The following is a 24,165-nucleotide window of genomic DNA, read 5'->3' on the forward strand; positions in this document are numbered from 1 at the left end:
TTTAAAGGCTCATCGGCTAGCAACTGGTCAATGCTGCTAAAAATCATGACTGCATTTCCATTACCCTTAGAAATCGGCAAAATCTAAATAGCACAATAAAAAACTGGTAATGAAAACACCTGAATTTTAAAAACCCTCTCAGATATCACTAAAAAATTTTTACGCTCTCATGAGGTGGTTTTTCAGACGTTTATATATATATATATATGTCACAAATGTGCTATGGAAATATTTTTTCCGTATTCCTTGAGTCACAGGACATAACGTACAATGTCACATGACCAGATCATTCTGAGACAACATGGCGCAGTGTGTGTGTGGACAGAAGAGGAGACAAGAGACTTTTCTTAACATCATACTTATATCCTTATGCATGGCCTCTGCCAAACACACAGTGGCTTGCAAAAGTATTCATACCCTTGAACTTATCCACATTTCTTCATGTTACAACCACAAAAGTAAATATATGTTTATTGGGATTTCAAGTGATAGATCAACATAAAGTGGTGCACAATTGTGAAGTGAAAGGAAAATTACACATGCCTTTCAAAATTTCCTTCAAATAAAAATCTAAAAAGTGTTTTGTGCAAAAGTATTCAGCCCCCTGGAATAAATACACTGTAGAGCCTCCTTTCGCTGCAGTTACAGCTGCAAGTTTTTTGGGGTATGTCTCTACCAACTTTGCACATCTAGAAACTTAAAGGGGACATATTATGCAAAAATCACTTTTTCAGGCTTTTCTAACAAAAATAGATGCCCCTGGCCTGTCTGCAATGCCCTCAAATACCAGAAAAATCCATTCCCTTCCACCCTCTCTTTCACCACCTTTCAGAAAATGTGTGCTAAAACAAGCCGTTCTCAGATTTTACCCTTATGATGTCAAATGGGGAGTAAGCACCCGCCCCCAGGTTTGGTTGGCCCTCCCTGCTTGGAAGAAAGTTCCATGCTCTTCTCCTGATCTGACAGGAAGATCCATGCTGGATAACTCAGTGGGTTACACTGCTGACTTTTGATGGCTCACATCCCAGTCAGGTCCTAAACTTTGGATAAAAGTGTAACATTGTAACATCAGCAGTGCCATATCCGCTTCCTGAGAGGGGTGTGGTCAGGGGCGGAGTCAGACAGCTAATTACATTTAAAGACAAAGACACAGAAACAGCTTGTTCTGAGAAGGGCTGAAACTCTAAGATTGCCCTGTATTTGGCTCCATTCATCTTGCCATCAATTCTGACCAGCTTCCCTGTCCTGGCTGAAGAAAAGCATCCCCACAGCATGATGCTGCCACCCCTATATTTTACCGTGGGGATTTCGTGTTCAGGGTGTTTTCCACCACACATAGCGCCTTGCATTTAGGCCAAAAAGTTCAATTTTGGTCTCATCTGACCAAAGCACCTTCTTCCACATGTTTGTTGTGTCCTCCACATGGCTTTTGGCAAACTGCAACCGAGACTCCTTCGTGCTTTTTTTTTCTTTTCTTTTTTTTTTTTTTTCAACAATGGCTTTCTTCTTGCTACTCTTCCATACAGGCCAGATTTGTGGAGTGCACCATGGGCCTCTTTGTGGCTTCTTTGATCAATGCTCTCCTTGCACGGCCTGTAAGTTTAGGTGGACGGCCATTTCTCAGTAGGTTTGTAGTTGTGTCATGCTCTCTCCATTTTCAGATGATGGATTGAACAGTGCCCTGTGAGATGTTCAAAGCTTGGGATATTTTTTTTATAACGTCACCCTGCTTTAAACTTCTCCACAACTTTATCCCTGACCTGTTTGGTGTGTTCCTTGGTCTTCATGGTGCTGTTTGTTCACTGATGTTCTCTAACATACGTCTGAGGCCTTTGCAGAACAGCTGTATTAATACTTAGATTAGATTACATACAGGTGGAATCTGTTTACCAATTAGGTGACTTCTGAAGACAATTGGTTGCACTGGGTTTTATTTTTTTTATTTTATTTTGCACACCACATTTCTCAGATTTTTCATTTGTAAACATTTTTGAAAGCCACATATAATTTTCCTTCCACTTCACAATTATGCGCCACTTAGTGTTCGTCTATCATGCAAAATGTGGTTGTAACATGAAGAAATGTGGAAAAGTTTAAGGGGTATGAATACTTTGCAAGCCACTGTACGTTCTTTGCCTCTGAGCTGACATCTGTTGCCTTAGTCTTTTGTTCAAAATTGTCAAGGCAACCGTTGTAGATGTAATAATGACCACACCAACACGCAACAGGTTGTTAACGTCCAGCTTCCTTGCAGTGGAGTCTCGTGAGATGAAATTTCACGAGAATTGCGAGGTTTATGCCCAAAACTCTCTTCAATGGAAACACATTCAAAGCGTAATTACTTAGTCGAATTATCTAATATATATAGAAGAAATATCGCTTTTATTTTGCAAAAAACTGTTATGGAAATGCAGCTAATGATTGTCTTCTGGACATGTGTCAGGTCACATCTTCCCCATGATTGTGGTTGTGTGTACTGAACCAGAGTGAGAGAGTTAAGACTCAGAAAACATTTGCAAATTTGACTTTTACACAATATTCTAATACTTTGAGATAGTGGATTTCTAATTTTCCTGAACTACTGATGACTGCCTTGGAAGGTCATAAAGAGGCATCAACATTAGTCTGTTTCATAACCAGCTAGAAAATCTCTGACAGGAGCTTTATCTCTGACTATTTTAGCTGTCTGATACGTTTGATACTAAGCCAATTTCCTTGTCTGATACAGTGTGCTTTCTTGCTTTTACCTCTTTTCCCCTACATTAAATGGACATACATTAAGATTTTTTTCCACTCAACTGCAAACAAATGTCCCTTGTCATTACGTTTCTTTTAACTGGTGAATCTCTGGGCTTGATTAAACTTTAAGCCGCCTTCTTGTCTTAAAGTCCTTGGCACATTTGGTGTAAATGTGCCTTTAGATTTGTAGATTTATCCTCCTCACATGGCTAAATGAAACTTCCCGTAGGCTGCAAAGCGGTCTAAAGTCTTTTTCATCATTTGACTTCAAACTTCAAACAGTGCAAAGAAACACCACCCACAGGCTGATTATCATCCCTCCGTATAGAGGCAGGAGACGTGGCTTGTGCTGTGGTCCACCACACCGAAGAAATCCCCTCCATGCACATCTTCATCAGGAGTTACACCCTGTGCTTGGTTGTGGCCATGAAATCCTGCAGATACACCCACACAGAAATATACAAGTGGATCAAGTTATTATTATCATTATTATGATGCACGCACAGCCAGAGATGTCAAATCAAAGGGCTCATACATGAGCAATTGTGGTCTGAGCATATTTTCATTACCTGTGTCACAGGAAAGAACTGTTGGTAACGCAGCCACCCCACTGGGATTATTGACTGCATGAACAAGGCTGTCACCAAAGGCATCATCTTGCATCAGGTGACTTGAGCTTGTCTGTGCTGTGATCCCGCCGTACTGTGGCGCAGAATACAGCATCTTCATTTGCCCCGAGAGCTCTGGAGAATAAATGAGAGCGGCTCACTCTTTCATCCTTATTACGAAGAAATTCAGTTAAAGTCTAAAGCTTTTCTCCTTGGATTAAAAAAGGCCAGTGAAAAAGAAGCAGTGGCATCATAAAGGAAACAAATGCACTTTCAGCCTTCAAAAACAGCATGTCTTTATCTCTGCAGTGAGAAATAAATAGCGTGTTTCTGAGCACTTTGTCAACATCGCTGTGGCAGTCAACTCAAAGGGGAAAGAGGTGATATCTATTTAAAGGTACTTGGAGATTCTGTCTCACTAAACACCTACTACCATGCATCCTTAAGATATAAAGCATGTTTCATGTGTGAAAATCTGTCCAAACAGACTGTCAAACTTTGACACATTTGCTTTAATTGGCTTTAAATTGTAAATCTGTATTTTCATCCATCTGAAAATGCTGAAAATTGTTCTGGTGATATGTTTAAGCGTACCTGGGTTATGGTCTGTTAGATCAGAAGGCAACCTTGGGTGCTCCAGACCACATTTGTTCTGCAGGGATGTCCCATGAGGAGGGTGGGGGAGGCAGGTGGAAGAGCAAGGCCCACACTGGTCCCCAGAGAAAAGCTGGCGAGGGGAAGGATCAACACACCTGAAATATTTCAGGCTGAATTAAACACCCTGCGTGTGTGATTAAAAGCTATAAACTATAACCATTTTTGTAGAGCACCTTCTCAAAATAAGGTTTACTACAGTATGTGCTTTCCATAAAACAAAACAGCAGTAATATATCAAAAGCAGAAAAAGAATAAAAATGATACTTATAAGTGATTTAGACAAATGCAACTAAAATCACATCCCTAGTCTTAAATTTAAAAAAAGAAAAAAAATATATTGCATAAGATCAGATGATAACCTTAGAGATTACTAAAATCAACTCATTATTACAAGAAAACAACCTTTTATCTTGAGACAATGAGACAAAAATACTGTGTCTATAAAAGTGTTCACCCCTTTAGATGTTTTTTACCCTTTTATGATTTTATAAATCAATCATGGTCAATATAATCTGGCTTTTTTGAACCCCCCCCCCCAAAAAAAACCAAATACAAAAAACCTCTTAATGTGAAAATGAAAACAGATTTCTACAGAGTAATGTCAGTTTAATGCAAATATGTAATATAAAATAAGTGACTGCATAAATATTCAACTCCTTGAAAGTGAATGACCTTATTCAATAGAGGTCCAGCCAACTGGTGCAAGTAGTCTCACAATTAGTGAAATGGGAATCACCTGAGTGCAGTGACTGTGTCTCAAGTAGTATAAAGACATCTGTTTTTGGAAGGTCCAGTCACTGGTTAATCAGTACTCATGGCTACCTTTACACCAAGAAGAAAAGAACACTTCTAGCTACTCAGAGAAAAGGTTATTGAAAAGTAGAAGTCAAGGGAAGGATACATAAAAAATGTCCAAAGCTCCCCTTATGGGAGAGTGGCAAAGAGAAATCCACTGTTGAAGAAAACTTGTATTCAATTTTGAGAGTTTGCCAAAAGGCATGTGGGAGACTCCATGGCCTTTGGTCTGATGAGACCAAAATGGTGCTTTTTGACCATCAGACAAGATGTCATATTTAGTAGACACCAAACACTGCTCATCACCACTAACACCATCCCCACTGTGAAGCACAGTGGTGGCAGCATCATGCTGTGGGGTGCCTCTTGGTAGCTCGCCCTGGAAGGCTTGTAAAGGTAGAGGGTAAAATGAATGCAGCAAAATATAGGAGATTCCTTGAGGACAATCTTGTTCAGTCTGCAAGAGATTAACAGCTTTTGGAAAAATTTATCTTCCAGCAAGAAGTATACAGAGAAAGCTACACAGAAATGGTTTAAAGACAACAAGATGAATGTTCTGGAGTGGCTGAGCCAAAGACAAGAACTTAATCCAATAGAGATTTTGTGGCTGGACTTGAAAAGAGCTATTCATGCCCAATCCCAGTGCAACCTGACAGAGCTTGATCAGTTCTGCAAAAAGAATGGAGTAAAGTTCCAGTGTCCAGATGTTCAAGCTTGTTTGAGACCTATCCACACTGACTCAGTGCTGTGATTGCAGCCAAAGGTGACTCTACTAAACCCTGACTTGAAGGGAATGAATATTTAAGCAGTCGTTTATTTTAGGTTAATATTTTTTTGCATAATTGACATAACTTTGTAGGAATCTGTTTTCACTTTGACATTAAAGAGGTTTTCTTTCTGTAATTTTGTAAAAAAAAAAAAGCCAAAATATATTGACTTTTACTGATTCATACAATCAATAAAAGAATATTTTTAATAGGCACTGCAAACGCACATTTATGCATTTGAATTTTCCTGTTTCAAAAGTCTCAAAAACTCCCCACTCTAGGGTTTGAGCTAAGGCATTCAAAATCATGCATTTATCTTCTGTGATAAGCATTTCATTTAAGTAGTGAATAGCACTACATTGTAATTCAGGATGCATTTGTTTCATCGATACTTTTATACTAGTAATGGACAAAGACTACTCCCTTTATCATAAGTGTAATTAGCTTAACTAGAACACAAACTTATGTTTTTTCCTCTAGTCTGGCTATTATACATCAACAGTTAACAGTAATGCTCTCTTGCTCATTGTAATATTGATGATTTAACTTGTAAATTTAAACACTGTCATAGTGGTAATGGCAGCTGACACCCCGGCTGTTAGGTTTGGCCAAGACACACATTTGCTTGTGAAATTAAAGGAGCCAGAGTTTGCTGACAATAAAAAGGAACCTAAAGGAATCCCACCAAAGTGTACAGAAAATGGCATCAGGGATTTCACAATTGATTTAACATCTAAAACAGTAATTACAGCATCCCTCTTTTCCAACTGGACCTTAAATTGTATTTTTTAGATTTTATGATTCACTTATTGAATTCCTCAGCCGCTGTTGTCGGTGGCTATAGCATCCATTTATATCAGCGGTCGAGACCAATGAGGCGAGGCGAGGTCTGCTTTCACAGGCCAATTGTCTACCCAGAATCCTGCAGGGAAAGCTTTGGCCTACCGCTGATTCTAGAACAATCAGAGCCAGTGAGGAGCCATGGGCATCTGGCTGCCCTGATCGACAGAAATACTTCATCACATGCTTTGAAGTGTATAGATGAAGGGATGCTTTTCTATGGGTCAACCAGAGTAATGTGTCTCTAGCCATCTCCATCCTGCAAAGCCTCATGCTTGCAATAGCATCCAACAACTCACACAGACCAAATACAAGCCTTATTTAGATTCTTTTTATCAGGGTACAAAACAGTGCTTTCTTCTTAACTGATTATTCTAATTATGAGCTTATAGACTCAAAACCATGGCAACCAATGTTTAAGTTGATTGGTTCAAATTAGTAAAAGGGAGAAAAAAGATTGGAGAAGCATTTGAAGCAGTCTTTGTTGGAGCTCTAAACGTGCCAATGAGAATTACTCACACTCACACAGTGTCCATTTTTCATTAGTATTCAGAATTCACTTCCAGGCTAGCATTACCAGTAACTTTTCCCAAGAAAAATACTTTCTTATGGCTTTGTTTGCATTCTGCCGCTCCGTAGTTAACAGTTTTATTAGCCATAAAGTGGCTAAATGCTAACATTAACTGCTTTTGTTGAGCAACAGCCAAAAAAACAAAAAAAACCCAAAACAACCTCTACTAGCTCAGATAAAATGTCAATTTGATTCATGCCTTAATAGATAAATATTAATTAAATTGTGAATCAAATTGATTGAACATGATTTGGAAAGTCAAAAACCTCTCTAAAGAAGGCCTCACAGCTGAAAATGTAAATCAGAGCAAAAACCAAGCCAATAGGTCAAAGGAACTGCCTGCAGAGCTCAGAGACAAGATTGTTGCAAGGCAAATATCTGCGGTATAGAAGGTTCCCAAGAGCACAGTGGCCTCCATATTTCTCAAACGGAAGAAGTTTGGCAAAACTTGGACTCTTCCAAGAGCTTTTTACCCAGCCAAACTGAGCAATCAGGGGAGAAGGGCCTTAGTAAGAAGGGTGAACAAGTAGATGCTGTAAAACGAGTTTGGCAGTCTTGTGTGGTCCAATCTCGGATGGTACTAAAAGATTCAAGTCTGGAGATAAATTCCTCAATAAGATTAAAATTCTGTATGCTAATCCTTCGGCTAGGTTTTTTTAATAGGAGAAGGCTTTTTAGAATTGTTTGATATCAAAAGGGGCACATGGCAAGGGGACCCTTTGTCTCCTTAGATTTTTTTTTTTTTTTTAAAGATTTATTTTTGGGCATTTTTGTGCCTTTATTAGATAGAGGAGAACAGTGGACAGAGTCAGAAACAGGGTCAAGAGTGGGGGAGAGACATGTGGTAAAGGGCCTCAGGTCGGATTTGAACCCGGGTACATGGGGAGCACCTTTAACCACTAGGCCACCTGCTCCCCTTCTCCTTAGATTTTTAACTGATCCATCAAACCTCTCACACAACTTTATAGGAAATGTTCTGAAATTTACACTATTACAACAGGTCTAACATCACTTTCAACACCACTATGCTGATGACACATTATTGTAAACTTAGCAGGAAAAGTAAGGAAATTAGTGTTTGGTAGGTTATTTCTTAGTTGTAACAATTCTTCTCTGCATTAAATCTTACACTATTAGAAAGCCTGCTTATTCCCCTTTTAAATTGTGCCCTATTTGTAAGGAACATGCATTTGTGGGATGAGCAGCAGAGCTGTTACTCGTTCAACAGGAGATGCCAGGAGGGAGGGAGAGGGAGGGAGATGCCGCTCCACACTATCACTCTACCTCCACCAACAAATGTTTCTATATTGGTGCAGCAATCAGCATAGCTTTCTCCACCTCCTCTCCACACTCAGACCCTATAATCCAACTGCTGTAGGCAGAATCTGGACTCATCATTGAACATAACGTTTAGTAAATGTGTTTCTGACACCAGCGCGAATGAGCATGATGGTGAAGGGCAGCCATGACAGGCCCCCTGGCAGCCCTATGAGACCGGAGACTGGCCCATGTAGTCTGTTCTGGATTGTCCGGACAGAGAGTCCTCAGCCACATCGTCCAGCAAACCTTGCCTGCAAATCTGTGGAAGACAGCCTATGGTCGCTAAGCACTCACGGGATGAGGAAATGGTCTTCTTGGGGCATCAAAACAAGAGTCAGTAGCAACAGCAAAACAAGCTGTTTGGCATTGGTAGAGTAGATTTGGTAAAATTTTCATTGGTGCAACCCACATACTCAGCTCTGCTGCTCATCCTACAAATGCACAATCCTTTAAATGTGGCATTTCAAAGGGAAATAAACAGGCTTTCCAACAGTAAAGATTTTTTGTCAAGAAGCATTGTTTCAACTCTTTACAGCGGTGCTGTATTTGGAATGATAAATGACCCAATATAAGTGGCCAGCCCTGCAAGTTAAAAAGTTAGATGGAGGTCAGTAATATCCAAACTTTAAACTGTATCACTGGGCTAATGTATTAAGAAATGTCAGCTATGGTTTTAACAAAGATAAAGCATCTCCATGGAAATGTATAGAACAAGGACTAATCAACAAGACTAAAGCCTTCTTCCTTACAGATCTATATTCATTCATTTTACTAAAGGGGTTATAGATTTTTTCAAACACATTACATGCAAAGCTAAAAATATTTTAAATAATCTGTTTTACTGAGATTATAAACAAATTTGTTTTTTTAAATCAGTATGAAACAGTGTGACCTAACACAAATAAAAGTGCGTCAGTACCTGTAATCGTCTTGTAAGGAACACAACAGTGCCAGGTGAGGATTGCTGGAGGAGTCTGGTCCTTGTGGAGCAGCTGGGGAATGGAGATGACAGACATGTCATTGCTGTCCACCACAGCCTAAATCTCAAGGATAACCTAAACCTTTAACAGTAAAATCTGGTGTATAAGATGCACTTTAAAGGTCACATATTTTACTCCTTTAAAACAAGTTTATATTGGTCTCAGAGGTCCTCAAAACATGCCTGTGGAGTTTGTTGCTGAAAAAACACCCCAGTATAGGATTTTTGCATGTCTAAAAATCCTTCTGTTTCAGCCCGAGCTTAAGGGCTCAGAATGAGCTGTTTCTGTGTCTGTGGCTTTAAATGTTACTGAGCTTTCTGACTCTGCCCCTGACCACGCCCCTCTCAGGATTGGATGTGGCTCTCCTGATCCTCCTCGCAGCTGAGAGGAGGATTAGGAGAGGAGGGAACTTTTTCCAAGCTGGGGGGCGGGCAACTGAACCTGGGGGCGGTGCTAACTCTCCACATGACATCATGAGGGGAAAATCTGAGATTGGCTTGTTTCTGTGTATATTTTTTTTTGGGGGTGGTTATGGACAGGCCAGGGGCACATATTTTTGTTCGAAAAGCCTGAAAAAGTGTATTTGGCATAATATGTGACCTTTAATACCCATTTTTTAATCCAAAAGGTCAAATTTATGTTAAATACTGATGTTATTAATATATTAGTGTAAAGTGCAGATAGTTCTTTTATTATCATGCACTACTTGCCACTTAATGTGATTAAAAAAAACCCATTCATTGTTTATTGCAGGCTGATTAGTCAATGCTCAAAATGTGCTGGAATGCATTGCAATGCAGATCAATCAGGCAAGTTGGTGCTACTTTTAAACTTCTCTCCCTCATTCAGTTATGATCCTGTGTTTATGAAAATAGTGGCATACTATTAGGTAAATAAACCTTGCAGAGCGCTGGATTGATCGAAACACTCCTCAGCTACAGGCTGTGCATCAGTACAGCTGAAAATCACTGCAGACTGAGAGCTCCACTACCGCAGCAGGAGTGCAAACTCCACATGTGAAAACAGGTGGTAATATAAAAGCTCCACAGCTGCACAGAAATTGTACCTTAGGACTTAGCTGAACACAATGGAAACCATCATACAGGAGAGCAGTTTAAACCTATTTTCCCCAAAAAAACCAACTGCATCCTATACACCACTGCAACTTCTATTCTGGATTTTACTGCATATAAGTATCACGATTTCACACTATAAATCTTAATGCAAAGAGCGAGAGCTTATACAAACCAGAGAAAGACTCGTGGGATGCACCAGGGGGAGAGTTCAAGTTGTTGTCGATTGCTGCCAGAGGAGAAAGGCTTGGTTGTAGAGGGTGGATTGTTAAACAGTCTGTTAGTGTGTCCTGGATCACATCAGCTGTGGATTTTATCTGGGAAAAGATTGAAAATCAGCACAAAGAGTGGTGAATACATTTTAACAGGCAGAACTTTCTCTCCATACTAAATCTAAATATCAACAATGATTGCAGGATCTTAAAAACTGTTTCTCATTCATGAGAAGGGTAATGTTTTGAGTGAAAACTAGCCTCAGTAATGGAGATACAGATGAGGATGAAATTAACAGCCTGTCTATAAAAAGGTCTTTTTAAAAACAGTATTATTTAAGTGTTATTAAATAGAGCAACAAATTTTTAAGACAGCTCTTCAAAACATCCTAGTTTTATTTTGGATACCTATGTTATTTTACTTTGCACACAGAAACAAAATTATTTCACAAAAACTACCTGGGTCAAAATTATAAGTCAGTTGTGTCTCCTTTTTGCTGAATAAAAGCATGCAGTTGTTTTTTTGTAGTTTTTAGAGGAACCCCGGCCCATTCTTCTTTGGCTAATCTCTCAAGCTTCTCCAGATCTGATGGTCTTCTTCACCAGGATGGGGAGTATGTTTTGGGTAGGTGATGACCCAGTCCCAGTTTTGCTGCTGACTGCTTGAGTTTTTCTTCCAAAATCTCAACATATCCTTCTTTCTTCATGATTCCTTCCACCATTACGAGATTCCCAGTTCCAGATGCATGGAAGCATCCCCACAGTATAATACTCCCACCGCCGTGTTTCACTGTGGAGGATGTGTTCTTTGGGTTATACACTTCTCCCATCTTTCTCCAAACATGAGCAATGTCTCTATGGCAAAGGAGTCTGCGACCTCACAGTCCAATCCTGTGCATGGCTTTAGTGATCGTCTTCAAGTCTACAATTCCTGACTTGGTTAAGTCCTTCACTAGTGTCTTAACAGTTGTTCTAGGGTCTTCAGACACATCCTCACTAATTTTCTTTCCAGAGTCTTTGAAATCTTTCTCTTCCTACCTCTGCCAGGCTTGTTCTGGACTGAGTGGCTCTCTTTGAATTCCGTGATGATACTATTCACTCCAGTTCTTGACACTTGGAAATGTTGTGAAAACTTTGTAGATCCTTCTCCTGCTTTGTGAGCATCAACAATTCTTTTTCCCAAGTCTAAACTGATTTCTCTTGTTTTTGCCATGATGGTCTCTCCTAACCTGGCATGCCAGATGGATGTGTTTCACACATCTATCTGGTAAACCTCTCATAGACAGGGTTTGGGATAGGGCAGAGCCTTTGAAAAAAACTTGGAGGGTGATAGGTGCAACACTAGCAAGGAGTACACTATATAGAGCGCTGCATAACGTGAACCATGGTGTCTGTAGACATGTCAGTACACAACTTTAGTTGTTTTTGAAAAGAAAACAACTCATTGCTGTTCTTTGTTCTTCTTTTAATGAAGAAGTGTTGTCAAGTTCTGATAAAACTGGCGCTGTAGCAGCATCCACACTAATCTCTTCCGCCATATATGCACTGGCCTCTTGTTACTGCTTGCTTTTATCACGACTCTGCCACGCCTGAAAAGTACTGCCTCTCGTCGCTGATTGGTCCTGTCACTTTCTATCTGGGCCCAGACGGTTCAGACGGGAGCTTTGAACGATGGATTTGGAAGTGAGAAACACAGAAACGGGTGTATCTATCTGCTTTGCAAGGTTAGCTTTCTCCAGTGACAGCGTAAACCCCTGACTGAATTTTATATGTTGTGTGTACATTTGAACTTGATTTTACAAGCTTTGAGCATTGTAAAGTTAAAGCACATTATTGCACAACATTGGTTTGTGCTATGGCTCAACAAAAAGTTCAGTTTAAAGGGGCTAATAATTTAGACCCTGGTAGTTTTTGTTTTGTGAAATAATTTCATCTCTGTGTGCAAAGTAAAATAATGTAGGCATTCAAAAAAAACCACTAGGATGTTTGGAAAAGCCGTGTTAAAAATTCCTTGCTCTGTTTATTAATATGGAAAGTACTTAAAAAGAAATTCATAGGGGGGCTTATAATTTTGTCCTCATCTATAACCATGTTAAAATCTCCCCAGTCTCAGATGTATTTTTATGTCTCTCAAAATCTACAAATGTCACTTTTAAAGTAAATCTCTTGCAGAGTAACTTTGTTGCATAGCTTTCTGCCTCTTGCCTTTTTAAGATGCAAAATGTAATCCTTATGATTACTGTTTTGTCATTTAAATTAACATTATTACATACTAAGAACATGAAACACTTGTTCTGCTGCTGCTCTGTACATTCAGTATAAAAGTGGTATAAGAACTGGGGCTATACCAACATAAAATTTCTTCCAAAAAATTCCTATGACCACCCATCAAGTCTACATTTCTGAGTTTTGCACTCTGCAACTGAAAAAACTACTCCAGAGGTAACAATAGTCAGTGTAGTTGAGATAACAGAAAAACCCCCAACTATAAATAGTATCAAACATGGAGTTTGACAGGCAAGTTTAAGCAAATGGATGCTTTTGTGTGTGGGTGGTTTAAAGTATACAAGTGTGGATTCTGCAGCTGTCTTTGTAAGAAAGCTTTAAACCCTGAGCTACATCTGGATATGGAGTTGCATTTGTCTGAGTTAGATTAAAGAAGTTTTGCATGTGGGAGACTTCATAAAATTGTTACTTTTTTTAGTAACTTCCCACTTTCTTTGTCTGTATCTATGGTGACTTCGGCTTCAATAAGAGCTAAAGATCATACATCTCACACACACACATGCAAAACGGCAACACTGCAGAACTATAATGTGGAAATACAATGCAGTGTCCTTAGGTTGAAAAAAAGGAGGTGACATCAGGATAAGCGTGACAAACATTATAATTATGTTATCTTCTACATATGTCATCTAGCCATTCTTAAAGAAGTGGAGGACTCATGAACATAAGCAGTCTGCCTGTTGGATATTCTTATCTGCCTGCACTATTCATGTAATTTGATGAAAGTCAAAGCGTGCTCCATTCCTCTTTAACAGCAAAGTCACGAAGCTCTATGAAGGAAGATGGTGTTTATTCTTACAGCCAGACATGGAGAACAAACTAATGAACACTAATTGCCACTTGAACTGAAGTTAGGGCATTCTGAAAAGATGGAAAGATATATTTTTGCCTGTAAAACCTCCAACATGCGCCCACACTATATAGACAAAAGTATTTGGCCACACCTGTTAATTATTGACTTCAGGTGTTTCAATCAGACTCATTGCCACAGGTGCAGTGACTTAAAGCATGGCACTGTGATGGATGCAACCTTTGCATTAAGACAGCTTGTTAAATTTCATCCCTGATGGGTATTCCACAGCCAACTGTAAGTGATAATATAAGAAAGTGGAAGTGTTTAGGAACAACAGCAACCAAGCCATGAAGCAAAAGACCAGACAGAGATGGGTCAGTGACTGCTGAGGCTGCATGGTGCATAAAAGTCACCAATGCTCTGCTGATTCCATCACTGAAGAGGTCTGAACTTCCACTGGCATTAATGTAAGCAAAAAACTGTGAGCCGGGAGCCTCAGGGAAAGGGTTTCCATGGCCGAGCAGCTGCATGCAAGCCTCACATCACCAAGTCCAAGAGTGGTGTACAGCGCACAGAGCAGTGGATACGTGTCCCATTGAATGGCAAATCACACTTCTCTGTTTGGTGGATACCAAGAGAACGTCACCTGCCTGATTGCAGTGTACCAACTGTGAAGTTTGGTGGAGGAGGGATAATGGTATGAGGCTGTTTTTCAGAGTTTAAGCTAGGCCCCTTATCTCCAGTGAAGGCCAATCTTAATGCTTCAACAGAAGACATCTTGGACAATGCTATGCTTCCAATTTTGTGGCAACAGTTTGGGGAAGGAAGGCCCTTTTCTATTTCAACATGCCTGTGCCTTAGTGCACAAAGCAAGGACTATAAAGATGTGATTTGATGAGTTCGGTGTTATGCTCGACAAGGACTCCATTCAGGGAGGAAATTTTTTCAAGGCAGTGCTTAAGAGAACACATTTATAATGCCATTCCTTTAATTCAACGCACTGTCTGTTATTTTGAAAAATTAACATGGATTGTCAAAATAGGGGCAATAATGGTCAGAAATCCAGTGAGAGTTGGCAGGAGCAAGATCAAGAGTCCTGCACCAGGCTCTAGTGAGATATGCCTGGGGTCTCTGGAGATGGGGCCCTTTTGGGTCTCATATAAATTGTCCAGAAAGGCTCCATCCAAAACTCAGGGTGATCTCACTTGAAGTCCTCATGGACAATCACAGGTGGGGCCACCATGGAACCCATGCAAAAACCCACTTTGGGACCCATATTTTCTGCCCACATAGAGGCCATGTGGGGCCAACATGGGCATGCTGGCTGGGAAGTGTACTTGCCGATACCATTGCCTGCATTTTCAGCAGTATCGGTTGATTTCCAACACTGGTATCAGAATCAGATCAACACTAATCTTTGGCACATTTTATTTTATTAATAAAGACTTTAGCTGTCAAATTGCATGTTACTGTGGATGTGATTTTCAATAGATTCTAAATATCGTTAGCAGGGATGTAGTAATGATGTCAGTGATTTTAAGTGTCCATATTTGAATCCAGTTTTAAAGGTCTCACGAGTAGTATTTCACAAAAGTGTGTTTTCATTAAAGGAAGATTATAAATTGGGTATCAGAATGCATAGACTGCACCTTCTTCCGTAGCTGTCGTTCTTTCGTTGAGTGTGATTTCACGTGTTTCCTCAGGGAGCTTGGATCAGTGTAGCGCTTCGCACAGCCAGGCACCTGACACGTATACGGCTTCTGCACAACCACACACATACGAAACAGAGACAATGAAGCAAAGATGCACATACTTTATAACAACCTGTATGAATATATGTGTCTGTGCAGGGCTGCCACTCACCGTTTCCAGGTGTGTCCGCTGGTGTTTGGCTCGGTCGCTCGAGTTGCTGAAGGCCTTGTGACACCCCGGATACTGACATAGGTAAGGTTTCTCTCCTGTGTGGCTGCGCAGGTGGATCTTCAGGTTCTCCAGTCGAGAGAAAGCCTTCTTGCAGCCTTCAAACTGTAACAGCAAAAAAACAGTTGTGGCATTTAGCAAACCTTGCTCAAAAAATAAGTCTCAGAGAAGAGATTTATTATTGGGCACAAGTATGGCCTGTTGGACAAACTCTGACCAGTTTTTGTGGTCAAAACTGAAGGAAAATGTTGGCAAAGTGGCAGTATTAAGGCCTTCGCACAACAAGGATGACAAGAATACAGTAAACAGCACAAAAATGCAAATAATTCGGGGGTCTATTATGGCGCACCTTTTTATGCACTTCAGAAGCGATGTGATTTTCCAAATAAATAATGCAAAACCTAAAAATATTTGTGTATGGGTGTATTTTGCACTATCCTCTGGTAAACTGAGATACATTAGAGTGAAGAATAAAAGAGGTTTTATTAGTAGGTAACGCAGGAATGTAAAAAAAAAATGTTTCTAAGTGTTTAACGTAGGAATCTAACACATTAATTTCAAAAGTAACGCTATCCAACACTGTTTGCAGGAGGATATCACATTGTTGGTGTTGAAAGCTTGTATTGACCAGTAACACGCCCAAATAAAAATAAATGTGTTCAAATTATTTGCACATATCTAGTGTGCAAGGGCCTTTACACCAAAACATTAACAACAGAATTGGCCATCAGTTTAATTATTTTAAACATCAGCATTTGCATCAGTCCTGGTTTTTACAATTAGTGCATCTCTAGTTTTAAGGGAAAGTTTTTTTTTTTTTTTTTTTGTTTAAACCTGAACACAAAACGTTCTCAAAACTTTTAAATGTGCTGGGGAATAAAGCGACAGTAATAACTCCATACCAGTGTTAATTTTGTTGACTACAACTACAGCCTGTTTTTTTTTGACATTCAAAATCCATATTTCTCTATTGTCTGGTAAAACAGTGTAGCTGTAGCTATTCTGCCTCTCAGCTGTAGAAAGCAGGGACCCTAGTTTTGGCAGTGAATAGAACACACTACCATGTTTAGGTACCAGATTTAGGCAAGAAAATAAATGCTTGGACTAAAAGTAAAGACTAAAATGTGACTAAAACTAAAATGCATTTAATTTATAGACTAAAAATAAGACTAAAATTAAAAATAGCTGCCAAAATTAACACTGCTCCATACATTTCATTTCAAGACAAACAACAGACTTTGTTGGCATTTAAAAAAAAAATCATTACAAGCTATGCCTCACAGCACGAAGGTTCCTGGTTCACTTCCCGGTCAGGGCCTTTGTGTGTGGAGTTTGCATGTTCTCCTCGTGCACGCTTGAGTTCTCTCCAGGTACTCCAGCTTCCTCCCATAAAGACAAGCTTGTTAGGTTAATTGGTGACTCTAACTGGCCGTAGGTGTGAATGTGAGCGTGCCTGGTTGTCTGTCTCTATGTCAACCCTGTGATTGACTGGCAACTAGTCCAGTACCCTGCCTCTCGCCTAATGACAGCTGGGAGAGGCTCCAGCTCCCGGGGGACCCCCCAACGAGAAAGCGATATAGAAAATGAATGGATGGATTACAAGCTATGTATACCGTGTTTTTTCCCCCTAATATCTTGAACTATAAGCTTCATCTTCATCGCTTGAATATGAGATTTGTTTTTTTTCTTTCTTACAAGGAGACAAATACACTGACTTAAGGTTTCCTAGTGAGTCAAGGCTAGTGGAAAGAATTTTACTTGATGGTAACTTTTTCCACTAACAAAAAGAGCTGCTGTATCAGTTTGTCTATGAGATTTTAGAAATGCTGTTAACTGCCCTTGAACCATTTTGAGAACAGATCTCCATGTAAGTACAGTTGTTAATGAAATTTAAAGACACGATATATATTTTTTATGACACTATGCAGGCATTTCATTTTCCGATTCAGGTTGAATGCACCTCTGGCACATTGATTTTTGTTTCCTCAAACTGCTCATACAAGGAATCAGAATTTTTAAAATTTGATGAGATGTGTTATTTTGTCTCAACAAGACTAAGTCATATTTTTCAGAGAAAAGCATCTCTGATGGTTTTGTTTGGCACCAGCAGGGGTCAGCGTTTATACACACATTGCCGCATTGTCATTTCTGTTTTCAAGTCCTCATCTAGCATCACCTTGGCAGCATTTAAGAGCCATCACTCACAAAAAATGACCTTCTGTTAAAGCAGAGCAATTTTCAAAATGGCAGCAAAAAGTCATGCTTACAAAAGACTTAAAAAAATACACAGAACAGCCTCATAATCCAGGTCTGCACTCTATGATCATGCTCATTCAGACACTAATGGCTCTTTTTGCAAAATCATGAAACCACACTGACTTCACTGCTTAAATATGCAACTCATCAGAGATTTTTTTTTTCTTCTGTTGTGCCAGGAATTAACTCTCCCACTTCCTGTTCACAGGGGGTTAAGAATGTCCTTAGTCAGCCTTATAGAGAAAAACCCAGGACTGTGTCCAGTTATGTTTTACATGTAAGACTGGATTCCTCACATACCGATACTTCCAAGTCATCACTGCAAAGCCAAAATTGCATTTTCTCTCCTCCCATTAATAATTCACTTATAACATTCTTCCAACATTCCTGCTGAAAAAGCTTCCCTGTTTCTCATCAGCTTTTCCTGAAAGAATCACTACAATCAAATGTGAAAATGCACATCTTTAACATCACTTCAGCTACATTTTGTTCTCATTAAATCTTTTGTTTTAATGCTACAGTTTGATTGGTGTATGATTGTTTTTTAAGTAAAAAGAACAATGTCTAGTGCCTGCATTGACTGTTGAAAGTTTAAAACATGCAATCCAAGCATAAAGGCTAAACTGGAAATGACTGGAGGAGGAAGACAAACTAAACTTTACTTTTTCTATGTCAGTTAATGCTCCAAACCTAAATATGGCTGGAAAAAGAATTAACAACAGACTGCTGAGCTGGTGTACCACAAGAAAAACTGTGCGGACAGAGATAAATAGTCCCTCAGAAGCAAAGTGAACAGACAAGCGAGAAGCAGCATAAAGCTGCTGCCAACACTCGAGGACCAGCCAGGGGTGTGTAACAGTGTTACTCTCTCTCTCTGTCTGTCTCATGAAGCTCTCATAAAGCACCGAGGGCTTTTTACTTTGTCGCGAGGGACGTTTGGTTTGTGAAAAGAAAGCAGCACGGCTCCTCAGTGTAGATCAGTGTTACAGCCAGCTCCTGACAGGTCCTGGCAGGTACTCCTGCCCTGGCTGAACAATGACAGCTGAGGTCTGTGCCAGCAGCGTCTGTGCTGTGCCCAGTCCTACTCCGAGGTCAGCTCACTCTGAACTCCAGCAGTGATACGTCTACCCTTTGCTTTTTTCTTTCACCTGTTACCTTGCACTGTATATTTTTAGCTTTTCAGTCCCTAAGTCTTTTGACCTGTAATTTCTAGCATGAATGGCGTTTAAAAACACTCAAATGTTAGGGGAAAGTGTACAGAAATCTGTAATTTCCCACCAGTTTATGTGAATATTACTCAGATTTATGGCACAATAAATTACCACATCTTACTTCTATAAATGGCGGTGTGTCTGTCTCGTTTTGCTGTTGCTCCAGTTGTCCTCGATACTTTCAAAAGACGCCTCTGGTGTTCTAGTTTGAAACTGGTGCCATCACAATATATAAATATGTACAGATTTTCTATAAAATCCAAAACTGTTGCACCTTTCTCTTCAGTTTTCCCCCCCTCCACTATCCCCTTCCCACATTATGTCATCTCCCCTTTTTCTGCCGAAGAGGAGACAGCCTTCACTCTCAAAATCACACAAAAGATGTAAACTACAGTGGGCTTATCACTCATGTTTTTAACCGAGTGATTAGTGTGCTGTAGGCGTGTGGAGATGCTGAGCCATTATGCAGTTATTTGAGGGAAAGACACACTCCTTTCCTTGCAGATTAGCCTTATTGCATTAAGTACTAATAATGAGGACAGTAACTGCATGGCATAGAGCAAGAGTGTCCAAATTTTTCCCACTCAGGGCTGCATATGAAAATATACAAGGATGGTGGGGCCACTTTTATATGCCTTATCCTGAGGACTGAAAGGTTAGTAAAACCAATCTTATGATGGAGATATGCTTAGTAATTGGGTATGCTTAAAGGCTAATTAATGGCTGACAAGGCAAATAGCCAATCATCTTAAGGATTTTAGGGGGGCCAGTCAGATTTCAGGAGTCCCTGGTTGGCCCTAGCTACTACTGGTTCTGCCCCAAAACACCATTGGTACGGCTACAAGCCTTCAAAAACCATCAGGGCATTGTAAATCAAAATATTGTTATTATGTTGGTTGCTATTATCAGGGTTTTTCCTGCATATAAAATTAAGAAGCGGCCGCCACCAGCAAATTTCGTGCCACCACCAGCTCTCAAAGCTCTGACGTCATGAAAAACTGTATTTTCTGACAAGCATTACAGCAGGTGGATGATATTTTTAACTGAAATTATGTTATTACGCCAATTGGGTGGCACTGGGCCCAGGAGTTGGTGCAAAAACTGCCAAAGAAGTAAAAAAGGACTGCGAGTTTCCTAAACTTCCTAGATTTTGTTTGGATCAACACAGCCCAGATGAGTGCTGCACCAGACACTCTGAGGAGAGCGCAGAGGAACGCTGTGCTCGGTGTGTGTCAACTAAAGACACACAAAATAGAAGAGACTTTTAGCTTTAAGGATAAACACAGGGCTTTATCATCTCTGCATTTCTCCCTCCACTTAATGCTGTAGAATAGGCGTATGACAGCATACTGTCCTTACATATGTATGCGCTTCCGCTGTTTCTGTCACGTCTGATGGCCAGACTACGACCAGACCATCTCAACCCCACTAGTTGGATTGATTTCTGAAACGTTTGATATTTTGGTCATACAACTCAGATACTCCCACAGTGAACCATGAGCAGAATTCTCATCTTTGTGGTATTATTTCCTCTGTAAACTGGCAGACATCTTAAATCATCATGACAACAACAAGGATTACTTTCTAATGCCCACCAACCCTGCGATAATAAAGGAAATAAGCAGGAGACATTTCTACCCACGGACCTCCAGCTGACATGGATGATGATGCTGTTTGTGCGTGTGGGATAGAAAGAGAGGTAGCGGGAGAGTATGTGAGACTTTTTCAAAAGGAAATCCACAGATTTTTGTCAGTCCGTCCTGACTTCATTCGTAAAGTATGAGCACTCAAGTTGTTCCCAACATTTAGACTGTAGAGTGTAAGCACACAAATGGTGCATGACAGTTGTGCATCATAAGCGAATCAGTCGGAATTGCACAGTATATGCCTGACTTCAGAGTGACTGACTTCCTGTTTGGATACAGAGTTTTAAAGTGAAATAAAACAAGGAATATGGGGTAGATTGAAGATGATAGCATGAATATAAGAGGTAAGAGGAGCTTGTTATGGATTGAAAATGACATCAGGAAACAGGAAAAAGGTAAATGTTTGAAACCAAAAGATCCAGATGACTTTACTTGTCCACTTAGCTATCTTTTTTTTTTAAGTAAATTGAGAGCAGTGGTGATTTTTTTTTTACATCACTGTGGCTACATGGAGACTCTGCTGTGGTTTGACCAAAGTGTGCTGAAGGGCACAATAAAACTTGATTAATTGCAATTAAAAAATAGCACTGATGATTGACCTTAGTTAATGATTGATGCATTATAGTGGACAGCCCTAGAAAGATTATAAAAACACATATTTATCACTGCATAAGTAAAGCAAACTGAAAGGAAAATGTGAAACATTTGCCAGACTTGCCAAAACTGTTAAATGACTTATGCTAGGAATTGTTTTAGATAATGCAAACTGTCATCTGATACTCATTTAATTGGAGTTTAAGCTGTGGACTTTATCAGTGTTATTAGAAAGAGAAGCAATAATAAGCTAGCATTTCCAAAAAGCTACTTCCTGTAGGTCAATTAGTAATACCAGTAAAAATCATCTTGTTTTGGTTTCGAACACAAGCTTTCAAACCCTCATATGTTTAAATCACAGTGACAGATGCAAATACACTTATGGGTCAAGGATATGCTAGCAAACAATTAAATCATCGTGAAACAGATTGTGAGATGACAGGAACAAGCCTGGGCATGCCCCATATGTTCACTGTGTAACACGAAGCTACTGCATTGTTCTCCTTCTGGCTCACACCTCATTTATCACCTTTACATTGATTCACATGTCTATCACTTCCTTTGAAAAAGTGGCCCTGGTGTTTTACATAGCTCTGTGATAGTCAGGCTTTTTTAGTATATAATTTAATAGAATAAATCTCATAGTCTCACGCTGATGCCTAAAATTGTCCATTTAAGAAAAGATATCTGTCCCTTATAATGCTCAAAATTAACCAAAAGAAAAACCATGCAGTAGGAAATATAAATCTTACATACTGTCTTTTCTGTTTGTACTCAGAATTAGTCTGTGCGTGTAATGCCATACCAGAAGTGCCACCTTAAATTCTTTCTATATTACCTAAAGATTATTGAGCATAGACCTTTCTGACATTTGCAGCCCCATGGCAACAGAGTAGGCTTTGACTAATAAGTGAGTATTTTAGTACAGAAGGTCGACTGCAGGTATGCATGCGGTTAATAATTGACTTGTTGAGAGCAGCGACGTGAAGCATGTTTGGCCTGTGGTTTGTCAATTTCTCATCTAGGCCTCAAGTATTTTCCCAGTGGGAGTGACAAAGCAGGGAGTTAAGAGTTGTGTACAATCCATAAATAATTTTGAGCCCTGCTAATAGCTCATCTGATGGAAATATCTGTCTAATGGTGGGTGCACTGGTGGTAAAAACTCTGTTATTATCAAACGGCTATTATGTAGATTGCCATGAGATTTTGTACCTTATTGTTCCAACAGGAAGAATCCTGTTTTAAACCCAGCAGCACTTCTTCAAACAACCTTAGAAGGCGGACTTTTTAAAATTTTGAGTGGCCGACTACGAGTAAAACTGACATAAAATTTAGTACCACTTCTCACGATACTAAGACTACAAATCCCTATGACTTCAGTGATCTGTTATTATGAGATGCTGCATCTGTCAGAACACAGATACATGTTAAAACTTTTGAAATTAAATTAGATTAAAGTTTCAGTTTGTTATGGTTAGGGTCAAGGTAAGGGCTAGGATACCTAAAGTTAAAGTAAAAAACATCTGACCTGCAAAACCTGATTACAAAACATTTAATAAAGCCAAGTAAACAGTTTGCTTACAGGAAAAAAACTCGTCCTCCATGAAAACATTCTAATGTAGCAAATGCAGCTTACATGGCTCCACTATTTGTGTAAGATAGGTAGATCATGGAGCTACATAATCAAATCTAAAGCTAATGAAGCTCATGTATATCTATATGAAGCTAAAGTTAGCTAAGTTCTACTACATAGCTTACATAGCTGTGGTATCTTTATCTACATTTGCTAAGCTCAAGTCTGGCAGTTGCATTCATGAAATAACCACACTGAAAACATTACAAACTAAACAACACTTCATGAATGAAAAGAGAAAAAGGTCATAAATCTAATCCAGGATTAAATTATGTACATATACACCCATTAGAAGTAGTTACACGAACAGTGGCTCAGTTAAGCTACATTAGCTTTAGCTAAAGCTAACATAGTTTTACTAGCTATGGAATAAACTTTACTACATAAGCCTATGTAGCTAAGTTAGCCCCACGGCAAGTCATGTATGGATCTATCTATGAATGATAAGTTAACTTCAGCAATGTGAGTGTTAGTATAGGCCATTAAAGCTAACTTAGCCACATAGATAACATAGTTTACGTAGCTGCTTGTGAGCTTAGCTTCAGCTACATAGTTTCTTAGCTCTGTTATCTATTCCTAAATTAGCTTTAGCAACGTGAGATTTAGCAAATATGGTTAAAGCTACCTAACATAGATATGTAGCTTACATAGCTGCTTTTGGAGCTTTGCTTTGGCTTAATTATCTACGTGGCTAACGCAGCTTATGTAAGCTACAACTGCTGCCTTAGAATCTCGTCTTGGTAGAGGGTCTTTTACCCTGTAAGCAGACTGCTTATCTGGTTTTATTTTACGTAACGCTTTTAACTTTTAACTTTTGGTATCCTAACCATTATTTTGGCCCTTATCCTAACCTGAAATTTAATCAGATTTTATTTTTACGTATTTACGTTCTGAGATACATGCTGCCTCAGATGAACAGTCTGTGAGAGTGGCAGTCAGGGAGCAATGGTCTGAAGCAATACTGCCTTAAACTTAGCTACATTGACTCACGCAGAAATGTTAACTACAGGTGCATCTAAAAATTAGTTCAATTTTGGAAAGTCATGGTGTCACACCCTAATCAGCTAATTAACCCCAAACACCTGCAAAGGTTTCCTTAGCCTTTAAATGGTCTCTCAGTCTGGGTCAGCAGGCTACATAATCATGGGGAAGACTGCAGACTTGACAGATGTCCAGAAGACAGTCATTGACACCCTCCACAAGGAGGGTAAGCCACAAAAGGTCATTGCTAAAGAAGCTGCTTGTTCACAGAATGCTGTATCCA

The 24,165-nt window shown here is 39.5% G+C and overlaps 1 protein-coding gene across 6 annotated transcripts in view; it reads right to left on the reverse strand.

Annotated features, from left to right (window-relative positions):
* Positions 1-817: 817 nt before the first annotated feature.
* Positions 818-24,165, reverse strand: part of glis3 (GLIS family zinc finger 3) — a 35,911-nt gene continuing 12,563 nt past the window's right edge. For 5 of the 6 annotated variants that reach the window (XM_041811524.1, XM_041811525.1, XM_041811526.1 and 2 more), the window contains exons 5-11: positions 15,505-15,666; positions 15,291-15,401; positions 10,526-10,667; positions 9,217-9,289; positions 3,942-4,099; positions 3,309-3,482; positions 818-3,173 (exon numbers count right to left, since the gene is read on the reverse strand). In XM_041811524.1, the coding sequence (XP_041667458.1) occupies positions 3,052-3,173; positions 3,309-3,482; positions 3,942-4,099; positions 9,217-9,289; positions 10,526-10,667; positions 15,291-15,401; positions 15,505-15,666 (942 nt within the window). In that variant the 3' untranslated portion in view covers positions 818-3,051. Of the gene's footprint in view, positions 3,174-3,308; positions 3,483-3,941; positions 4,100-9,216; positions 9,290-10,525; positions 10,668-15,290; positions 15,402-15,504; positions 15,667-24,165 lie in introns of those variants that run through there. The other variant, XM_041811527.1, reaches the window with a different exon arrangement.

Source organism: Cheilinus undulatus, linkage group 17 (genome assembly GCF_018320785.1).
Source record: "Cheilinus undulatus linkage group 17, ASM1832078v1, whole genome shotgun sequence".
Lineage (NCBI taxonomy): Eukaryota > Metazoa > Chordata > Actinopteri > Labriformes > Labridae > Cheilinus > Cheilinus undulatus.